Raw genomic sequence first — 22,292 nt, forward strand, 5'->3', positions numbered from 1 at the left:
AAAAAAAAAAAAAAAAAAAAAAAAAGAAGCCCGTATTTCAACTCTGTTTTAAAAAAAATTTTTTTTTGAGGTCTAGTTGTGACACTGTTAAAATTCAGTTGGTATTGAGCATACCTAATTCCAGCTTCAGAAAGGGGGAAAGCAAGAGGAGAGGAGAGGAGGGAAGGGGAGGGGAGGGGAGGAGAGGGGAGGGGAGGAGAGGAGAGGAGAGGAGAGGAGAGGAGAGGAGAGGAGAGGAGAGGAGAGGAGAGGAGAGGAGAGGAGAGGAGAGGACCCATTTCCCAACTTTCCCTCCCCGCTTTACTCTATGGTCAATGAGAGATGGCGATGGCAAGATGCCATCTGGTCATTATTACTCAAGTAGTGGAGTGTTTATGTGGAGTGAGTCTGATCCACTACCACTGCAATGTGTGTGGGCTTGACTTGAAGAACTGTGTGTGAGGTCTACCAGCGAGGAATCAGCCTTTAATTAAAATGAGGTAAGTAGCAAGAAATTGCCACAGAGCAGGAGGACGTAAAAGAAAAGGGCAACTTTCAATGCCTTTTTTTTTTTTGAGTGCCATGTTTTATATCCCATAGACTACATCTCTCTAGGCACTGGTTCCTAACCTTCCTTAATAACATTCATGTTGTGGTGACCCCCCCAACCATAAAATTAATTTTTTGCTACTCTGTAAGTGCAATTTGCTATTGTTATTATTGTATGAGTTATAATGTAAATATTGGGTTGTGACCCACAGGTTGAGAAACACTGCTCTAGGGTGTCCATGTGTTTATGTGTATGTGGGATGTTTACCCATGTATGCATATATGAAGGCCAGAGGTAAATATTGGGTTACTTCTCTCATTTGTCACCTTGGTTTTTGAGACAAGGTTTCTCCCTTAACCTAGAACTCACCAATTGGCTAGAGTGGCTAGCCAGTATACCTTTGTCTACTTGACACAACATAGAGTTACCTGGGAAGAGTCTTAACTGAGGAATCAACAAAATCAGAATGGCTTATGGGCATGCTTCTAGGAGACCTACCTTGATAGCTATTTCATGTAGGAAGACCCAACTCATTGTGGGCAGCACCATTCTCTACACAGGAGGTCTTAAATACTGTGAGAAAGGAGAAAACTAGCAGAAAGCAAACAGACAAGCAAAGTAGTAAGCAAAGACCCTGGGTTTATTCTCTTGCTCTACACTGTGAGTGCAATGTTTAAGGTCCTCCCAATTGAATTGTAAGCCAAATAAACGTTCCCCTCCTGTGTGTTGCTTTTGGCCAACAGTATAGAAATTTTTTGATTTTTATAAAAAAAAATTCACAGCAATAGGAATAAAACTAGACCACTGTGGTACTTTCAATAAGAATGACCCCCATAGGTTCATTTGAATGCTTAATCACCAGGGAGTGGAACTATTTAAGAAGCCTAGAAGGAATAAGAGGTGTGGTCTTGTTGGAGGAAGTATGTCACTGGGGATAAGCTGTGAGGTTTCAAAAGCCCACTCTACTCTATCGGCCTGTGGAATAGGATGTAGCTCTCAGCCACTTTTCCAGGGTCATGAGTACTGCCATGATGATAATGGACTAACCTTCTGAAACTGTAAGAAAGGCTCTATTTGGTTAAAATCATCACCTCAGGCCCTAACATTTTTATCCAAAAAGTCTGGAATGTTTGATTGGGGGGGCTTCACCCCAGCACCCTGGCATCCATCTTGAAATGTTGGGTGGAACTTTCCATGTCAAAGCTACCTCCCCTGGGAGTTGCCTCAGTCCAAACTCCACCTCCAAGAAAACCCAACAAATGGTGACCCCTCCCCAGGGAGGGTCAAACCACTCCCACAGGCTACTTAAACTGCCCCCAGCGAATGAACACATGGTTTGCCGGGTTTCTGTGGTCTTTTGGTTCTCTGTCCCCTCTCTGTGTTTTCCCAGGGGCCACCCAGGGGTGCTACCATCCATTAAAACTGAGCATCTTCTAATTTGGCCTGATTTGGATTATTGCATGGGCGGAGAGGTTTGTCGGTAAAGGAAGAAAACTTAACAGTCTCCATTTAAATACTTCCTTTTATAGGAGTAGTCTTGGTCATAGTGTCTCTTCACAACAATAGAACACTGACCTGTGGGACCCAGGGCAGCCTGGCCACATGAGGCCCAGGCCACACAATTGCCATAGCAGGCAGCACCTGGTTCCAGGAAAAGCCATAAGCCTGTACCACGCAGGAAAGGACCATCCAAAGGAAATTCCTAACATTCCAAGAGTTGTAGATAGGATCACCTGCCAGCACACACCCATCACTTTTCACCAGGACACCCCTAGACAAATTTCAGTCAATCAGGAGTTCTGAACCTTAGAAACCCCTCACCCATACATTTGCTACTATAAAAACCCAATCCCAACTGAGCTCAGGGCTCTCCGATCCACGTAAAGAGTTTGAGTTTGCAAACGTGTAAAAATGAAGGCTTTTAGCTTTTACATACAGGAGTCAATCTCTTGGTTGGTTTTGGGGGACTCCGTGATCTGGGCATAACATGGCCAAGAAAACTTCTAAGCAAGTTATGGAAAAATAAACCACATTTAATGCCTATAATGCTCTCATTCTGCACATATAACTTGAAGTATTCCCATTTGAATATATGACCCCAGTCTATTCTCCTAAAACGCTATGCTGGGAACGTATGGTGTAGGTTCATAATCCCAGCATTCAGGAGACAGAGGCAGGAAGTTCCTTGCAAGCTCAAGACCAGTACAGCCACATAATGAACTCAGGCCAGACAGGGGAACATAGAGCCTGTCTAGAAAACAATAACAATAATTACACCCTCTACAAGAAAACCGTGATCTTCCCTTTATTTTAGAAAGAAAATCAAAGCACAGAAAAGGCGAGAAACTCACCCCAATGGGATTTGCCCACGGGGTGCCTGGCGCTGAGTGCCCACGACACTATCCTGTAGCAGCTAGGATGGTGGCGCCATTATACCCTAAAAGCCCGAACTGAAGCTGGTGTCTGCCCTCATATCTAACTCAGCCCCGCCCCCATGTATGTGACTATGGTATGAAGTTTGCCATGGTAGGCTTTCCTTTTGCCTAGCAGAGCTTTTACCTTGATGGCTTGGGGAGCTGAGTTTTATGCAGGCACACAAGAGAAGGGGTAACAGAGAAAAGGGTGAAGAGGACCCCATAAGAGAGCTTAGTAGCACAACTGAAGACCAGACTCCTTGCTCTCCCAAGGCTAGCAATTCTGATCTGCTGCTACATTTTCTATCAAAGCAGGAACACAAAACAAGACCATCTTCTGTCAACATACGTTGCTCTGCTTAGTCACATATACTGATGAACACTTAATCAAGAGGATTATGTTAGCTGATGAGATAATAAAAGCAGGATGAGTAGATAAATGTAATTCATTAGGCCCAGGCATAATAGTTTCTTCCAAATAGATGCTTCTTTAGTTTGGTTATTATAATCAGCCTAAAGCTCCAGTATAATGGGAAGGTAGAGTGGGAGGGATCTGAACACGAATGCACCCACTACATAAATAATTACATGAGGCTAAAGAAGAACCAGATTGTCGGTGTCTGATAAGTAAAAATCCAACATTACCTCTCATTATTTTAGGGTAATTTATCTATAAAAGTATCCTGGGATATAAATCCTTATAAAGTTCCATCAAACTTGTAACATTAGGAGCGGGCTTGTTAAGGTCCCACCCAGTCCCCCAGCCATTTAGTCCCAAAGAACATCACACAGAAGTCTACATTAGGTTATAAACTGATTGGCCCATTAGCTCAGGCTTCTTATTAGCTCTTGTAGCTTATATTAACCCATTGTTCTTATCCAGGCTAGCCACATGGCTCAGTACCTTTCTCGGCGGGGTAGATTACATCTTGCTTCTTCTGTGGTCTGGGCAGGACTGGGAGGAATGGGCTTCTTCCCAAAATTTTCCTGTTCTCATCGCCCCATCTCTACTTCCTTTCTGGTTGACCCGCCTATACTTCCTACCTGGCCAATCAGTGTTTATTTAAAACATGTTTGAAAAAACACAGACAATTCTCCCGCACCCCAAACTATCTATAAAATAAGCCTCATAATAATTATTGCTACCTCTGCTTGGTGGCTATGATTAGTCTCCAACTTAAAGTCACAGTAAATTGCCTATTGCTCTCTCTCTCACACACACACAGTGTGTGTGTGTGTGTGTGTGTGTGTGTGTGTGTGTGTGACATAGTGACATACATGCGAGTGTGGAGAAGAACTGAAAGCCTTCTTCAGTTTTCCACTACCAATCATCAGTTTGTGGATATCTTGAACAATACCTTATGTAGTAGTTTGAATGAGAATGGTGTCCCCATGAGCTCATGTGTTTGAATGGTTGGTCCCCAGTCAGTGGATCTGTTTGGGAAGGATTAGGAGGTATGGCCCTGTTGGAGGTATGTCACTAGGGATGGGCTCTGAGGTTTCAAAAGCCCATGCCAGGCCCAGTGTATCTCTGCCTCTCCACCTAACAGACGATCAGGCTGCTAAGCTCTCAGATTCACTCCTGCCTGCAGGCTGCCATGCTCACAGCCACAAAGGTCATTAACTGACCTGACATTGTCAGCCAGTACCAATTAAACGCTTTATTCTATAATTTTCCTGGGCTGTGGTGTCTCCTTATAGCAGCAGAACAGTAACTAAGACATCTTACATGTAGCATGAACAGATTCATAAGAGAGCCTGTCATACAAAGCATTTTTGTAATGACTGTATGAAGAAGGAACAGCTCTATAAAATCGTTCCCACTTCATAAGTCTTAAAGAGCAGCAAATGGACCACTTTACCCAGACTCCCTTAGCAGCTGAGTGAATCCTGAATGAATGTCTTCTCCTCTGATTCCAGGACTGCTGCTTTGTGACTCCCCATGGGTTAGAATTCCTGGCACTGCTTATATTCTCACTGAAAAGGCTGAGACCCCTTACTTAATGTGGGTGAATTCCTTGCTTTGTCCTGTTGGGGGAAGGTGACCCCTTGGAATGCTATACATTTGCATGTAAGCTGGGTAAGCAAACTGCTCAGCTTCCACTGAAGCCTTTAATAAAAATGACTGCAGAGAAAAGAGAATGTTCCCATTTCACCACTAGATGGTGCTAGGACTAGATTTTTAAAAAAGAAGGTCTCAAACGTTAATACAATGAATCAGAGGGTTTGGAAGACTTTTTAGTCTGTCCTCTCTCTCAGACAGGAGCATGTCTACCCTACCATTAAAAGGGAAACTATCTTCTAAAGCTGCTCCATCATTCCGTTAATTACATTTCTGCCAGGACAGGTGTCCTTCCTAATCACAACTTCAGCACAAAATGAAAGATACTGATTCTGCAGGAATTCGAATGAGCTTCACTTTCCTTACACATTGCTGGAGCTTTCATTTTCAGTCTCCGTCAAGACTATTCTTGGATGGGATTTGTCAGACTGGGAGAGTCTGAATAGCTGTTAGGATGTATTAGTCTTAATAAATGTGCATCATCTTCCATATGACCTACAATGCAATGTTCTAGAGATGAGTCATAACAAACGTCATCCCATGAGCACTGTGCTCTGTGCCACGCAGCTGTGAGAGCTATGCACACCTTGGCTACTGCCTCACATTAATGATCTCTTTCTTTCTAACGTTGACGATGGACTGCTGTGGAAAGGAGTGAAGACTCCTTGAGCACCTCAAACTTATTAACATCGTTTGTCTTTCACAACATTTGCAGTATTATTGTCAGCAAATATTTGTCTTGACAGCCAGAGAAAGACTGGGGGAGTGAATGACTTGAAATTCAACACAGTAGTCTCCCAACGCTACTGGCTCCCCCTCCCTCTCTTCTTCCCTCCCTCCCTCCCTCCCTCCTCTCTCTGTATGTAGATAGACATGCATGCAGAGATGAGAAGCCAGTGTCACATGTGTTCTGCTCTCATTTTCCAGCATACGTTTTGAAGCAAGATTGCTCACTGAACCTGGAGCTTGTCCTTTTGTTTAGGCTGGTTGGCCAGTAAACTCTGGAGATCCTACCTTTACCTACGCCAGCTCTGGGATTACAGGCATATACTACTGTGCCTGGCCTTTCACAAGCATACTAAAGATTTGCCTTAGAGATTTTATTGCTGTCTAAAAATACCATGACCAAAAACAGCTTGGAGGGGAAAGGTTTATCTGGTTTACACTTCTACATCACTGTTCATTGTTGAAAAAAGTCAGGACAGGAACTCAAGCAGGCCAGGAACCTGGAGGTAGGAGCTGATGCAGAGGCAGTGGAGGAGTACTGCTTACTGGCTTGCTCCTCGAGGCTTGCTTAGACTGTTTTCTTTTACAACTCAGGACCATTTGCCCAGGGATAGTAGTCCCTGCAATGTGCTAGGCCCTCCCACACCAACCATTAACCAAATATATGACCCAAAGGCAAGTGAGTTCCAGACCGTGTAGTGGCCATATGGGTGCCTGGAATTAAAAAGGTATCCTCTGGAAAATCATCCAGTGCTCTTAACCTCTGAGCCATCTCTCTAGGCCCAAGATTCCAGATAAGGTCTTAATATTTCTGTCCAATACACAATGGATATGCCAAGTGAGTAGAAGAACCACATGGTTCCCAACTGACAGACTATAGCCATGTGGTCGATACTTTTCCTTATTTTCAAGGAAATGAAGCAAGGTTATATAATCATTTTATCAAATAATCTTTATCTGATTTTGGATGTCATTCATTAATATAGATATACATAGTTCCTCCCTGGGGCTGTCTTAAATATTGATCAGGCTGTGTGAGTGGTCAGAATGTTTTCATAATTCAACAGTTTCCATGGGGTTCTTCCTTCTTGCCGTCACATCTAAAATCCTCACCAATAAAGGATTTGGGTTGAACTATTTCCCATGGGAAGCTGTATGTTTGAAGAAAGAAAGATTATCCCAGAAAGAGAAGGAAGTTCAGAGAATGTGTGTGTGAGGCTGAAGCTTAAGGTAATATCTTTGCATGACCCAGAAAGGTAGGAATCCACGCCGATCAGCACACAGCAGCCGGGTAGCCTCTGGACAGCACCCACCTTTTGGTGCCCAGATGAAGGAAAAAGCGACATCCTCTCATTTTAAAATGACTTGTGTTTCTTCTGCCTGATGAGTTAATTCTGTGGACTTTACTATGACCAATCCATACACATTTACCAAACACAAATACTACTTTCCTTTGTGTTCTTTCCCATGGGGATCGGGGCAATGACCAATCACAATGCTCCTGACTCCTCCATCCTTATCTTTCTCTCTTAAAATTTACACATTGAAGTCCTAATCAGGGACCTAGGAATGTGACTGGATTTGGAGATAAGGCCTGTAGGGGTGTAAGATCAAATCAGGTCATTGGGAGAGCCTCTCAATGCAGTGGTTTCCAACTTTCCTAATGCTGCGGACCTTTAAAAGAGTTTGTTATGTGGTGGTGACGCCAACCATAAAGTTATTATTGTTGTTACTTCATAAGTGTAATTTTGCACTGTTTTATAAATTGTAAGGTAAATATCTGATATGCAGATGGTCTTAGGTGACCCTTGTGAAAAGGCCATTCAATTCCCAAAGGAGTCAAAACACACAGGTTGAAAACCCCTGCTCTAATGTGCTGGTATCATAAGAAGAGGAAATTGGAAGACAGATAGAGAAGACAGTCCGAGGACTGCAAGTCGAGGAAAAGCCTCACAAGAATCCTCATAAGCTGACACAGTAATTGTGGACTTGTCTCTAGAAGTAGGAGTAATACATTCCTGTACTGACCACTCAGTCTGTAGTACTTTTGCTTCATAAGTGCTAACAAAATTGCATCTAACAGACCACTAACAAGAGCGATTCTCTTGAATGTAGTGTCAATCCAGGTGGCTGGCAGGACATGATCTCTGAGGTTGGGGATACAGAAGAAGCGTATTTCTAAAGTAGGCAGAGATGTCAGTCATAACCTGTATCACTGAGGGGGGGGGAGAGAGGGAGGGAGGATGGGAAAGAGAGAGGGAGGTTTTGTGACTTTGTCCCCAAGGTAAATCTACCTTGAATTTACTAGATAGCAACCACCTCTTTTGTGTTTTTGTTAATCCTGTTCATGGCATAGTTAGCAGACAACATTGCACTAAATTTCAAACAGTGGAAGAGTATAAGGGATAATAAGTGTTGACAGTGCACAAGAAAAGAGAATTCACATTTTCTGGTGTGATCTTGAGACATAAAGAATAGGTGGTCTAAGGTTGAAAGATCAGGAAAGCATCTCCAGGAAAAAGAAAGAAAGGATTAAAGAAGTAAAAAAAGGAAGGAAGGTGTAAACCTTCTGTTATAATTTATTTAAAAGCACCATGAAGAGAAGTTACATGCAACATGACTCACATAGGAGGTTTTTTGGATGAGGAGAGAAGGGGCAAAAAGGGTATCAGAGAAGGGGGTAGAGACTGGTCCCTGGGGACAAGAATGGCGGAAGAGAAAGAAAGAGAGGAGAGAAAGAGATAGGAAGTGGGTAAGGCCCACCTTTTACAAGGGAGCAAAGTGAATGTGCACAGGAGGTGCTCTTAGTGACTGCAGCTGAGGATGTAGCCTGTCAGAACCCCAAGGGCAGGCCCGTACAGATGTCTGAATACTAACATTTTCGTTAGTCACAACAATGATTACTTTCTGTATTATGTGAGACACTTGACTTTTGTTGTTTCTTGTATATATTTGTTTTGTTTTTAATGTCTAGATATAAATTTAAAAAAATACCTACCGAAGTTCACTGTGATCCCAACAGAGTCTCTTTCTTCCTGCTCTACGTTTTCTAGATGTATCTTACAGATCCTCACTTTCTTGTGTGTGACATGTGCAGAAAAGAAGGTGAAGCACAACCATTATTCAGAGTGCTAGATTTATCTCGTCTGGCTTGCATGTATAACCAATGTGAAGAAGTGAAGCATCCTTGGAGATGTGCAGAGAGAGGCTTCACCATTGATTTCCCGCTTCCTCCTGAGCAGTCAGCACTTAGCCTCCTCTCAAAAGAAACAATGAGAATGCAGCTAAAGACAGGACAAAGAGCAAGGCTGCCTGGGAGAATTACGCATTCATCTCCAACCCGCACGCATGAAGATCAACCAACTTGTCAGTTTCCATAACAGTGAGGTACTAAGTAAGTCCCTTGGCTACCTGGGACATAACCCAGAAGAGGCTTCTACTTCGGGGGATTTATTCATAGCTTCCCAGCACACTTGTTGAGAGCAATATAACACATAGCTAATTCTACAGACTCAAGTGTCTTATTAAAAATGACTACAACTTCAAAGGATGAGACATGTTCCCTGCTTCTCTTGCTCTTGGTCTCTGACCCATACCACCAGATCAATACTTAAATCACAATGAGTAACTCGGCAAGTCAGTCTGTGCATTGACAAATTCCTCTGACGATTGGTACGGCTCTCTTTCCATAACTCCAAAACTCTCTACTAGCAATCCTCATTTCATTCATCTTTAACATCCCAAACAGTAGCCATTATAACATTGTGTTGCTTTCTTCTCCCACGGCTGTGACAACATTCCTCACAAATGTAACATAAGAATGATGGGTTTCTTTTGGTTCACAGTTTACGTGTGCAGTTCATAGGGCAGCAGCAGAGTGTAGGGTCACATTGTACCCACAATATGGAAGCAGAAAGAGACAAAAGCTGGTGCCCAGCTGCCTCCCTCCTTTTCATCCAGGATGGAGTCCCAGCTTCGAGAAGGTGGAACCCACATTCAGAGTGATTCTTCTCTGCTTATTAAGCCTTTCTGAAAACACCCCCACAAACCTCCAGTCAGGATAAGGGTAAGGATCAACCATCTTCTACGTATTAAGGATGATGGTCTTGCACTAATGTTTAGTACTGAATGAAGTTCCCACCTTCAGGGAATCTCAGTCTTTCTGTGGAGATACAAATACAATAAGGACACATTGCCCCATTGGAACATTCTACAAGGTGTAATAGGAACATAGCTACAAGATTAGGCAGCTATGTCTCCATGAATTAGACAGACCGCACTCTGAAGACAATCTCAAGAAACTATATTTTCAATTTAAAAACATACAAATGTATAAATGTCCCTAGTGAAAATCACTAAGTCAGTGTTTCTGAGACTTTCATTTTTTTTCTTTAAAAATCTGTTTTATTGTAAAATTAATAAGCCCAACTTGAAAGAAACATGTCCTTGGCCTGTCACTTGGATTTGCCCAAGCCTTTCTTGAAAGACAAAGTGTCATTCCAAGCAAATTGTTCATCTAATTTTCTAGGCCAACTAAGGGCTGGCAAAATTCTGTCACAAGCCACAGCCATGTTACTGGCATGCTCCACTAGCTTTCCTTTGACATATGTTCCGATCATAGAGCAATGGACTTTCTCTACAATACAGATTCAAGAACTCCGATGGTTTAGTTCCACTTGCCTTTGCATGAACCAAACTACCAGCACTCACTGGACCGAAGAATCACAGGTTTAGTTCCATTTGCCTTCACATGGAGAGCATCCCTGTGATTCTTCTGTCCAGTGAGTGCTGATAGTTTGGTATGGTGCTCTGAATACAAATGGCCCCCACAGGCTCATAGGGAGTGGCATTATTTGAAAGGATTAGGAGTGTGAGCTTGTTAGAGTTGGTGTGACCTTGTTGTTGGAAATGAATCTTTGGGGGTGAGCTTTGAGATTTCAGAAGCTCAAACCAAGCCCAGGGTCTCTTTCTTTCTTCCAACTGCCTACCAGTCCAGATGTAGAACACTTGGCCCTTCTCTAGCACCATGTCTGCCTGCATGCCACCATACTTCCTGCCATGATGGTAATGCTAAACCTCTGAACCTGTTAGCCAGTCTCAATAGGTCTCTTTTATAAGAGCAGCTATGGTGTCTTTTCATAGCAAAAGAACACTGAATAAGACACTATTTTGACCTGTGCTTTTCAATATTTTAGAGGGCAATTGGGTAATGAAAGAGGCTGTTTCAGAGGTGGTAATCAACTTAAATGGTAGTAATTGTGGGTGATTTTAAATTCCAGGAGTGATGTCATATTTTTCCATTGTAGCAATGGGAAGAAGACATTCTAGGAATAGACACGGCACACTCAGGTGATTTCCTCCTGTGCTTTTTGTGTAGGTGCAGAGAATGCCTTGTTATATGAGTTGTAAGTTTGGTGGTCTAAGGGCGGGTGTGGGAGAGCGATACAACAATGTGCTGTGGAGAAGTACTTCTCGTGACTGACAGCGGTCCAGGTTAGACTGGGAAAGGTTATGACAAAAAAATAACATACACTTGAGAGTTGAAAACTTGGGAGTACCAGGAGCGTTACTCAGGCAAATGCTGTTTGTATTCTAGAATCCATATCCAAACTCAGTGGGTTCTGAAAAAAGAAATCCGAAAGGCTGTGATTCCAAGGTGCACAGCTAGTTGGAGCTTTCAAATTATCAACTCTACTGATGTAAGTTGTCTAGGAAAACTATGGAAGTGAAAAAACTGAAGGCCAGTAAAATGAAAGCCAAGAACATGATGATCTCAGGTAGCCAGGAGCTCTGAATGATGACGGGGCAACTCTCTGGACAAAACTCAGAATTCAAGAAAACGAGTTGGGAGGAATAAGTTAAACCCATGGATAACTTTCTTATGCAGTATGGTGAAAAATCTAAATATTGATGGATAGCCAGAAGAAATAGTAGCGATTGACTTGAAATTCTTCCCTCACAACATCAGAATTGAATTAAGGTTTTACTAGAAAATCCAACTTCATCAATTTTAGGGCTAAGCAGAATGTGTTTTTAGAATTTGTTTTAGAGGTAGAAGCTGGACTCACCAAGGACGAAATATAAAGACATGTTGGGGCAGAGGGAGCAGAGAGGAGAGGGTGTGTGGAAGAGAGGACAGAGGAGAATGGGCCCATTGGAGAGAATCCAGGGATCGCTGAGTTTTTTTTTTTTTTTTTTTTTTTTTTTTTTTTTTTTTTTTTTTTTACGGATGCGATTTGTGAAGGGACTTCCAGCATTGCAGTTCTGCTCAGAGACACAGTGGCTTTGGAACTCCCTGCCATCGCCTCTGGTCCTCTGCAGTGTCCCCTATCTGTGCCAGATAGAATCCTTGTGTCAGTTGTCTGGCTTCTCAAATGTATGTGTTTGTTATGGCAAATGCCAGGCCCCTGTAAACATTTGGGGGTGTGAGTGCTGTTCTAGATAACCAGAGCACTGGAGAGGCAGTTGCTTGGCTCTTAATACACAGACTTCCGTCAGCAGACCTAACAGGCTTGTTTTATCTCTTTATCGCAGGGTGGGATAAAATCTCTCTTCCTATAAGGTAGATACTGGGCTGGACTTACCAGGTAGAACGTGAGAGCTTTGACCTGGTCACTATGGAGATGGAGAACGGTAGATGGTTCCTATAAGCTTTGGGGATAGGTGGCCAGAGAAGAATTGAAAGGAAATTTATACATACTTCCAGAAATACCATCAGTTAGACATTCAGTGAGCTTGTAAACTTCTTTTATAAAAATGCAACTATATCTAAGAAAGATACCTGGAGTGAGGATGTGATTTAGTATGAATTAGTTCCATCATCTTACTTTCTGCTATTGTCTTGCTCAAGTCATACTAAAAAAGGTGAGAGTTTTATTTTGAGGAAATGTCTTTCATCAGGAATATAATCACATGTATCACTGAAGGCAAGAGGTTTTTTTTGTTTGTTTGTTTGTTTGTTTTTGGACTTAAAAAAGTCTCTAGACCTGTGGTTCTCAACCTTCCTAATGCTGCAACCCTTTAATAAATACAGTTCCTCATGTTGGGGTGGCCCCCAACCATAGAATTATTTTCATTGCTACTTCATACCTGTAATTTTATTACTGTTATGAATGATGATGTAAATACCTATGTTTTCCAACGGTCTTAGTGACCCCTGTGAAAGGGTCATTTAATTGCCAAATGAGCTGCGACCCTCAGGTTAAGAACTGCTGATCTAGAAGCTCACAGAAAATACAGAGGGAAGTGTCAGGATTTGAGAAAGGCAAACCTTGGAAATATTAGACCTGGGATATATTTTATAAATAAACATTATAAGTCGGTGCTAAAAATAACTCCAATTATGTTATGTTAATGGTCTATCTGATACTTGGTAATTAATAATTGGAATTTTATAGAGCTGTATTCTGTTTGGAAGTAGCAAATGTATAAAAATGTATTTGTTACAGATTTTCTTTCTTTTTTCCTTTTAAAGAAACTGACATGTTACAGAAAGGCAATAAGGATATGGGGCCGTGGGTCCTGAAATGACCCAAGTGTTATCTGTGTGTGGGACACCTTGGTCTCTCTTTAAAAGTTCACATAAAAGCCAGGACTCTGACCCAAGATACAAATTACTTTAAAGTAATTACTCAAAACAAAACAAAAGCCTTGGCACACTCCAAGCCAGGGCTCTTTGGATGGTGACGCTGCACTAAAAAGAATAAAAACAACTCACAGCCCTGGAGAACAGTCCTCTTATGTCCATGTTTTTGTAGTTCAAATCTGGGAAAGCAATTTCTTTTAGCGAAAGGAAAAAAAAAAGCAAACCTCATAAAAGGCACAAACAACAAGTTGAGCCAACTAAATACTATAAAAATGTTCCCCCCACAAAAGGCAAAGTATTAAATGGCAAGACAAAAATAAATCTTTCGCTAGCTAGGAAACTTTCCATGGGTGTGTGCTCTCCCATGAGAGTCACACGGCTAAGGTCAGGTAGATGCTGGCTGGGGAAGGGACACATTCTGAGAGGGCTATGTGCTGTCTCCGACTGGACTTCTGCTTCTGGCCAGAACTCTGCTCTTTCGCTTGTCTGGGTCCCAAGTGCATTCACCCATCCACTTGTCCACCACTCTTCTCAGAATGTTGATATCTATGTGTTTTGAAGACAAAGTGCTAGACTGCAATTCTCTATGGAATTCTGGGATGCTACAACATTACCGGCAACTTCCAAATTCAATATTCATATACACTAATAAACAGAAACAATGTCATAGACTACTAGGGACCCAGGACTGAAGATTGATTGCGCTTCAGAAAGAGAGCTTGTCATGAATCTCCGAAACTGATGGACACACTTGTGCATGCTGCTTTCATATCTCGGCATATTTTTACAGATACATTAACAACTTTTCTTCCAAACTATTTTTCTGAAGATATTTATATAATGGATATTTAATATTGGAAGACAGAAATGACACCTCTGGGAACGAGAGAAAGTTTTGTTTTGTGTCTAAGCTAGCTCAGATTGTCCTTAGCGCCTTAAGTACTCAAAGATGACCTGCAACTTCCTGGTCTTCCTGCCTCCACCTCTAGGATTAGAGGCACACACCAACAAGCCTGTGTCCATGCAGAGCTGGGCGCTGCATCTAAGCTTCACTCATGTAAATGAGGACTGTACCAGCTGAGCTCACTGTCTGCTACACACGAACTCTCTATGTATAAAGTTCCTCTCCTGGCATGCGTACCATGGCATTCACAGGTGTCACCCAGCCATGTGAAGAGAACCGATACAGACCCTGGGGATCGCTTGAGCTCTTAGTGCTGCAAATGCAACTTTCTTTCTGACTTAGGCATCTCGGATCATCAGACCATATCCAGAAAAGTGTGGCGCATGCATGCCTTGTGAGCTGAGAAGAAGGGCAAATCTCACACCTGCCACAGCTTTTCCCAGAAACATAAAATTTTTGAAAAAAAAGATCAGTCTTAAAAAGAGAAAAAGATTGATTAAGGTGAAGCTGCTGCTCAATTTTTTTTTAAAAGAATAGGGATAGTCCAGCCTCCATTTTTTAAGTATAAGTATTAGGTATAATATACAGAAAGATTTACTTTTAAATCAAATGTTATATATATATATGCACATATAATACACTTGATTTTTAAAACTAAATTATGAAATAGGCCCACTATCCACATTCATAGATTTGAAAACAAAAGCAGCACCAAATAAAATCTATAAAATTGAGTAATTCATATTGCTAACTAGAAGTAAGGCTAAAACCTCTGGTTTCAATGTATTTTAAGCTCTGAATAATCCACAGCCTAAAACGACACAGGTTATTTTGGCTTTAAACAAAATATATTATATAGCATTATATTTAATTTTGTTTTTTATGTTTGCTTTCCCTCTAAAAATAATAGCTGCTAAGTGAGCACTTCTATATTGCAAGCGCTATGCTAAATATTCCATATGCATCTTCTTATTTTCATAGTCTTTTCACTTCGCACATGTATGTCATATATAGCTACCTCCTTACCATTCTGTCAACTCCTTGTTCTCTCCAATAAGACAAATCTTTCCCCCCCACCCTCTGGTACAAAAATATTAATTTTGTCTGTGACCCACTGATATTGACCAGTACTTTGTGCATCCCATAGTGTTGATGCTGTCTTTTGCAGTCCAGTGGGCTCAGCAGTGGATCAATGCTTCATACTCATTCTCTTATTTTCACGATTTTCTTTTGGAGACAGTGTGTAACCAGTCAAGCTGGCTTCAAATTCACCATCATGCCTCATCTCCTGAGTAAGGGAATAGGGTCATACACTGCTCTCCTCTGCCCTTGAATGACCCAACTTTTGAATGACCCCATATACTAAGTACAGGGTGTTATTATCCAGTCTGCACTCACTATGAAATACTCAACATTCTTGGCAAACCAATTAGTCTCAGTCTGTGAATAAGTTTATATAATATTTTGTGTATCCATAGACCGAAGCATCATAAATGCTACTGTTTATAAAATTTAAAGCAGAAAAATAGTGTTGTAGGTCCATGGTTTTAAAGCTAGACTCTTAAGAAGATTATCTTCAACTCAAAAAGATAACATGGTAGAAGATATGATTTCACAAAACTATCTTGCTACTCACAGAGATAAACAGAAAGTGAGAGAGGGGGAGAGGAGAGAGAGAGAGAGAGAGAGAGAGAGAGAGAGAGAGAGAGAGAGAGAATAGAGAATAAAGGGGTTAGATATTTTTAGAATTGGTGATGTTCTTCAGTGTAAAGTCATTTTTAAACTAAAGAAGGCAGAAAATGCTTCCTTCCTAATTTTATGAAAGCAAGGAAAAATATAACACATCAGACTTTCTTGAGGAATACGTATGTGTGTTTGTGTGTGTGTGTATTTAAAAATATTTCATACCACAAACACTCATTCACTGCTATGCTGTCCTTCTATTTTCCATGATACTAAAAGGCTTTTGTTCTGAACAACCATCCTTACATATAAATTACAGTGGGAAAACAACAACAATAGCAACACCAAAACAACAAGTTAAAACCTGGAAGCTGTGCTTAAAATGCAGACATTAGTTATCTTAACTAAAGGTACTCTGATATTTATTAATATTTAGTGGTAGAAATAATTGTTTTACTTACACCAGAAGAGCATTCTTTTTGTTTATTACTTATTAATTTGAGGGTATGTATGTATGTGCAGGGGTGTGTGCATCTATGTATGGAGGACAGAGGTTGGCATCAAGTGTCTTTCCACAACCACTCTTTACCTTATTTTTGAGACACGGTCTCTGATTGAACCTAGGGCTTAGTGAATTGGTAAGACATAGATGTTGGCAATCAAACTTAGGTATGTATGCTTATGAGATGATGTTTTACTGACTGAGTCTTCTCTACAGACCCACATTATGTTTTTATAAAATAACAAGCTAATTGGAGGTATAGCTGACTGGTCGAATGCTTTCTTGGCATGCCAAGGCTCTGGTTCCGTTCCTATCCCTGCACCAAAGACAGAATGGGGAGACATGGAGACTTCTATCTTAGGCACACACCTAAATCCAAAGCACTTGAGAAGTAAAGGCAGGGGGATCAGAAATTCAAGGATAGTATTGACCACTCAGGGAATCTGAGACCAGGCTGAGCTATCCAGTCTTCGGCTTAAAAACAAACAAGCAAGCAAGCAAATAAATAAGTCATGACTATGTCGTCGGCTCTGCATAGTCTGCACATAACTGTGCTGAGAAACAACACAAACAGAACAAAATCCACTCACTATTTACCTTAGAACTATGTCTTCAATTTAAAGAAGAATTACCAATTTGCTTTCGTTTTCAACCTTGGTAAATGGAAAGGAGAATGCCCTCAGTACAGTGAGACATGCCTACAAGTCTGACACTTGACTGGGAGGCAAAAACCCCCACGCAAAAGCCAGTTTTCTGACTCCACCAAGGCATAAATTAATAAATACAGAAGCAAAGTCATGCAGATCTAAATTTTAATTATGTTGGAAAACATTTCCTAAGGGTACAAACATTAATGGGTTTTAGACAAGAAATGGGAAGTACTCTCACCAATGAGTTCTAAGGTAGGCTATAACTTTATCTGTGAAGACTGATTTCATCTCTAGAGGCTCAGTTCCCTTCTGACATCTTTTCCACTCATGGCACCGTGCAGGGACTGGAGGTAGTGATCTTTCTCCCAAATTCCTGACACAGTAAAGACAGAACTTCATTGATTGTCCTGCCTTAAACACAGGGGGAGGACTTCAGAGAAGAAAAAACAAAATTCTGAGAACCGAATCTCTGCTCTAGTGTGCTTCCTGCTGCTATCATAAACCACCATGGCCAAGAGCAACTCAGGAAGGTTTGTTTCACCACACAGCTTGTAGTCTACCATAAAGGGAATTCAGGCAAGGACTCAAGGCTGGAACTGAAGAAGAGGTCACACAGAAGTACTGCTTACTGGCTTGCTTTCCATGCTCAAGCTGCATTCTTATATAAGCTAGAACCAACCGACCCACCCCTGTTGGTACTAGCCAATATTTGTGCGAGCCATCTCAAACATCAAGGGGGAAAATGTCCCACAGTTTGATGTGGGATTCCCCTCTGTATGCTGTGAATATGATTGGCTAATTAATAAAGAAAACTGACTTGGCCTGATAGGGTAGAACAGAACTAGGCGGGGAATACTAAGCTGAATGCTGGGAGGAAGAAGGCAGAATCAGAGAGAAGCCTTGTAGCACAGCTGGAGCAGTGTTACTAAGATTACATAGAAATGGGTTAAATTAAAATGTAAGAGCTAGCCGATAAGAATTTAGAGTTAATAGGCCAAGCAGTGTTTTAAATAATATTATTTATGTGTGTTTATTTTGGGGCTGAGCAGCCGGGAACCATCAAGTGGCCTCCTTACTACAATAGTTTTGCCTACAGGCCAGTCTGACGTAGATAGTTCCTCAGTTGAACTTTCCTCTTCCCAGATGACCCTTTCAAGTTGACAAAGCAAAACAAAAATAACTGCGCAATGACATAATCATGAATCTTTTTAAAAACTCAAGTTATATATAACTAAGAGCTACAACAATCATTTTTAAACTAAGGCAGAATAATTTTTAAAAATAAACAGATAAGACAAATAAAAACAGACACCTGGCAAGCCAGAGGGAAAAAACAAAAGACTAAAGTACCAGCTGTCCTAGTATGAGGTATTACAGGGCCTTCCCATTGGCACAGCCTGGGCATTAGGGAGGACTTGTGATGGTGGAGTTGACAGGAGGGGAAGCTGGGGACGATGCCTTGAGGCCTTGTTATTTGTGACTTATATAGAAGCCTCCAGATGTCAAATGCTCATGCATCAAGAAGAAAACTAACAGTTACCTGGAAATCTTCTGATCATTTGACACAGGCCTTCTTTTCTGCAAAGCTGAGGCTGTATTTCTGGTAATACATTTATCTGCAAAGAATGAAATAGATCCTAGTGAGTTAAGGGTTCACAAATGATGAGGCCAAGGAGAGAGAAAAAGAGAGAGAGACAGATACAAAGATACACAGAGAGACACAGAGAGACAGACAGACAGGGAGCACAAGAGAGCAAACTGTGACTATCAGTCATCTGCTTCTTCCACGTTCAACCATAAAAATCTGCAAGTGAGCACTTGAGTCAGAAATCATAAAGTCGCTGATCTGATTACATAAAATAGAAATTTTCCCTCAGAAATCTTCAGAATATTTAGGAATAACTTGGGAAACCCTTTTTATTTCAAAGCTATCATGTCTGCTATAAATAAAAATACATACTTATGCCAAATATAGTAACATAAATTCATAGTTGTACATGTCAAAAATATCACTAAGGGATGAGAAAGCCAAGTAACTGAAGTTCCAGAGGCCACAGTGACTTGTACACTCATATCTTCAGCGCCAAGACTCACACACAGTCTTTACTTCATAATGAAGGACATTGTTATTGCATCCATTTGAAGAACAGAAACCATTCTATATAACAATTCTCTCCTCTTGTGGCTTTACAGTTTGATCAACCAGTTACATGAACTACATTCTCCCAAACTAATACCAAATATAGTAAAACCTTGAGAGAGAGAGAGAGAGAGAGAGAGAGAGAGAGAGAGAGAGAGAGAGAGAGAGAGAGAGAAAAGAAAGAGAGAGGGGGGAGAGAGGGAGGGAGGTGGGGGAAGGGAGTTCTGTTTAAATTAGCTTGGAGATCAGATTTATTCTTGAGGCATTATTGATTACTTTGAAATTAATTCGCTGTCTCCCAGCAAAGTATTATAGCTTCTTCCACACTTCCTGCTGGCATGACTAGATAAAACTCAACTGTGTTGAACAAAACAGGGAAGGAATGCTAATTCTGCACTTGACAGAATCCTAACTTTGAGCAGGATTTGCTTGTTTGTTCTCAATTTCTTCACTTGTACAATAAAGCATGTAGAGTCTTGAATATCTAAGCTCCACTTTGATTGATTCTATAATGAGTTGTAGCTTTTTTCACTAATGATTCGTTTAGAGTGCTTTGACCCAGGCTGATAAAAACTTCCCTGACACATGGAATTCTATTAACTTTTTCATTTATTGAGCAGACTCTCCGTTGCCCAAGGAGAACAAGCCCAAGCCCCAGTCCAGGTCCTGTAAGTAGAACAACTCTGGGCCTAGACATGGACAGCATTCCTAAACACTGCGTTCTGTCTCCCCTACTAACCTGTGTTTGCTCTAGATGTCTAGGAAAGCTGTCAATGCGGGGCACCTAGAGTTTTAGGGGTGTCTAAATTTCTCAAAATCAAAAGTGGGTAATTTTGGAGAGGAAAATTTAGTGGGTAACTTTTAGAGTAAGTGTAAGGAAACAGGGACTTTCCTAAAACCCTGGTTCACCAGTTTAGAGTTCTTCAGACAAACTGCAGGGATAGGCAGAGGACAGTAAAAGCATGGGGAAGCTGTAGCAGAGATTACTGCTAATACATGAAGTATCTAAGGGTGCCCAAAGCTTCAAAGGGGAATAAAATGGAGCTAGTTTAATCGCTCAATTGCTAATGCCTTAATAGAAATTTTAGTGAAGGAACACTTACAGAAGCAGCATTGAAGACCATGGACTAGTGCAGGTACTAGCCCTCTAAGGGACTCAGAACCCATAAGGGGCTATAGTGGAACTTACAGCTTTGGCTCCATCTTCCTCTCCTACCCAATCAAGAGGAAGTTTACAGCACTAGCTATACCGTCCTCTCCTACCCAATCAGGAGGAAGCTTATAGCACTGGCTCTACTTTCTTCTCCTGCCAAATCAGGAAGCATTGGAAGCCTCCCAATTCGAAGGATTTGCAACTGAACAAGTGGCCCTGAGAAGATATGGAGATACTGCCAAGGCAGATGATGTGCTGTATCTTCTTAGACTGTGTCATCACACAAAGTGCTAGACAGAATGACATCATGAAAAGATTACACTTCCCAAAGGCAAGGGAAGCCAAGGCAAGTACTGCTCTAAACTTCTAGCTTCTATTTTCCTATCCCTCACCTAATAACTCTCTGCCACTCTTCCCTTCATGGTGTGACTTCAGCATTCACACACAGCCAAAAATAATTGTGGTGGTATATGGCTGTGGTGACATGTGACACCAAAAATGTCATCTTCCCTTCAGCTCTGAAAGTGAACACAAAACTGGGAAGTGAAACTGGCCAACTCAGCAAAAGAAGTGAACCATTTAAGTGTATCATTCAGCAGACAGTCACTGCAAATCAATTATGCCACATATTTGACTGTTGAAGTTAGCAATGCCTCTCATAGTCTGACGAATTTTGTCTTAATGTATATTGCAAAATATGGAAGACTTGCATCATTATCATGCGGAATATTGATATTGTCAAAGGAGTTTTGTCTGGATTAGCTAACTTATGTAAGTTTCTCCAGCATGACATTGCAACAACTATTTTAATAGCATTTACTTTTAATTATATTTTTATGTGTATATGTGTTCATGTGTGTGCAGGTACCTGTGGGGGGAACAATGCACATACTCATGTTTGTCCATGTATGCAGAGGTGGTAGAGCTAACTTGACTATCATCTTTAGGAATGCCATTTACTTTCATTGACATAAGGTAGCTCATTGGCCAGTAGCTCACTGATTAGGCTAAATTGGTTGGCCAGTGAGCCCAGTGCTGACATTACAAAAGGTATGCCACTCTATCAGCCATTTATATGTGGTAGTTAGGAGTCAAGTTGGTTCTCCTACTTGTCACTTAAGTGCTTTGCTGAGAAATATTCCTCAGTCACTTAACCTTTATTTTTAAAAAGAGCAGTTTTGGGTTCTTTACAAAATTGAGCAGAAGTCATAGAGAATTCTCATTTACTTCAGTGGTCTCACATGTACGTGTCTTCCATTAATGTCAACGTCACAAAGTAGATATTACATTTTCCATAGTAAATATTCTCTTAACAGTCAAAATAATCTTTAATAACACTCTTGCTTTCAGGCATGTGTGTGTGTGCACATAACTTGTATGTGTGTCTCTATGTATGCATATTAATATGAGTGAGCACGTGTCTACATCTTAAAAGAGGTTAAATATCCTCTATACATATATGTTTGTATATATGATTATGTATGGATACATATATGGTGAGAGAGGTAAAGACAGAGAAACTGCTGTTTTTCTTTCCTTAGCATAAAACTCCTTTTGCAGAATTAGAAAGCATATATAAAATGGTAGTAACATTCGCTGCTGGAATAGTTCTTAAAGCTATGATGTGTGGGATTCCCCTCTGTATACCATGAATATGTTTCATTGCCATTGGTTAATAAAGAAGCTACTTTTGGCCAATGGCTTAACAGAATATAGCCAGGCTGGAAGAGATTTATAGAGAGAGTAGGTGGAGTCAAAGTGAAGCCATGTAGCCACTGCAGGAGACAGACACCGGATCCAGACTGAACTTTACTGGTAGGCCACAACCATTTACAAATACAAAGATAAATAGAAATGGGTCAGTATAAGATATAACAGGTAGCTAGAAATATGCATAAGTTAATTGGCCAACCAGTGTTGCAATTCATATAGTTTCGGTGTGGT

The 22,292-nt window shown here is 41.0% G+C and overlaps 1 protein-coding gene across 2 annotated transcripts in view; it reads right to left on the reverse strand.

The window, feature by feature from the left end:
• Cped1 (cadherin like and PC-esterase domain containing 1) overlaps positions 1-22,292 on the reverse strand; it is a 295,142-nt gene that overhangs the window by 199,367 nt on the left and 73,483 nt on the right. For both annotated transcript variants that reach the window (XM_050145850.1, XM_050145851.1), the window contains one exon: positions 18,596-18,671. In XM_050145850.1, the coding sequence (XP_050001807.1) occupies positions 18,596-18,671 (76 nt within the window). The remainder of the gene's footprint in view (positions 1-18,595; positions 18,672-22,292) is intronic.

This window comes from Alexandromys fortis, unplaced genomic scaffold (assembly GCF_014885135.2).
Source record: "Alexandromys fortis isolate MF-2015 unplaced genomic scaffold, M_Fortis_MF-2015_v1.1 scaffold_34, whole genome shotgun sequence".
Taxonomy (NCBI): Eukaryota; Metazoa; Chordata; class Mammalia; order Rodentia; family Cricetidae; genus Alexandromys; species Alexandromys fortis.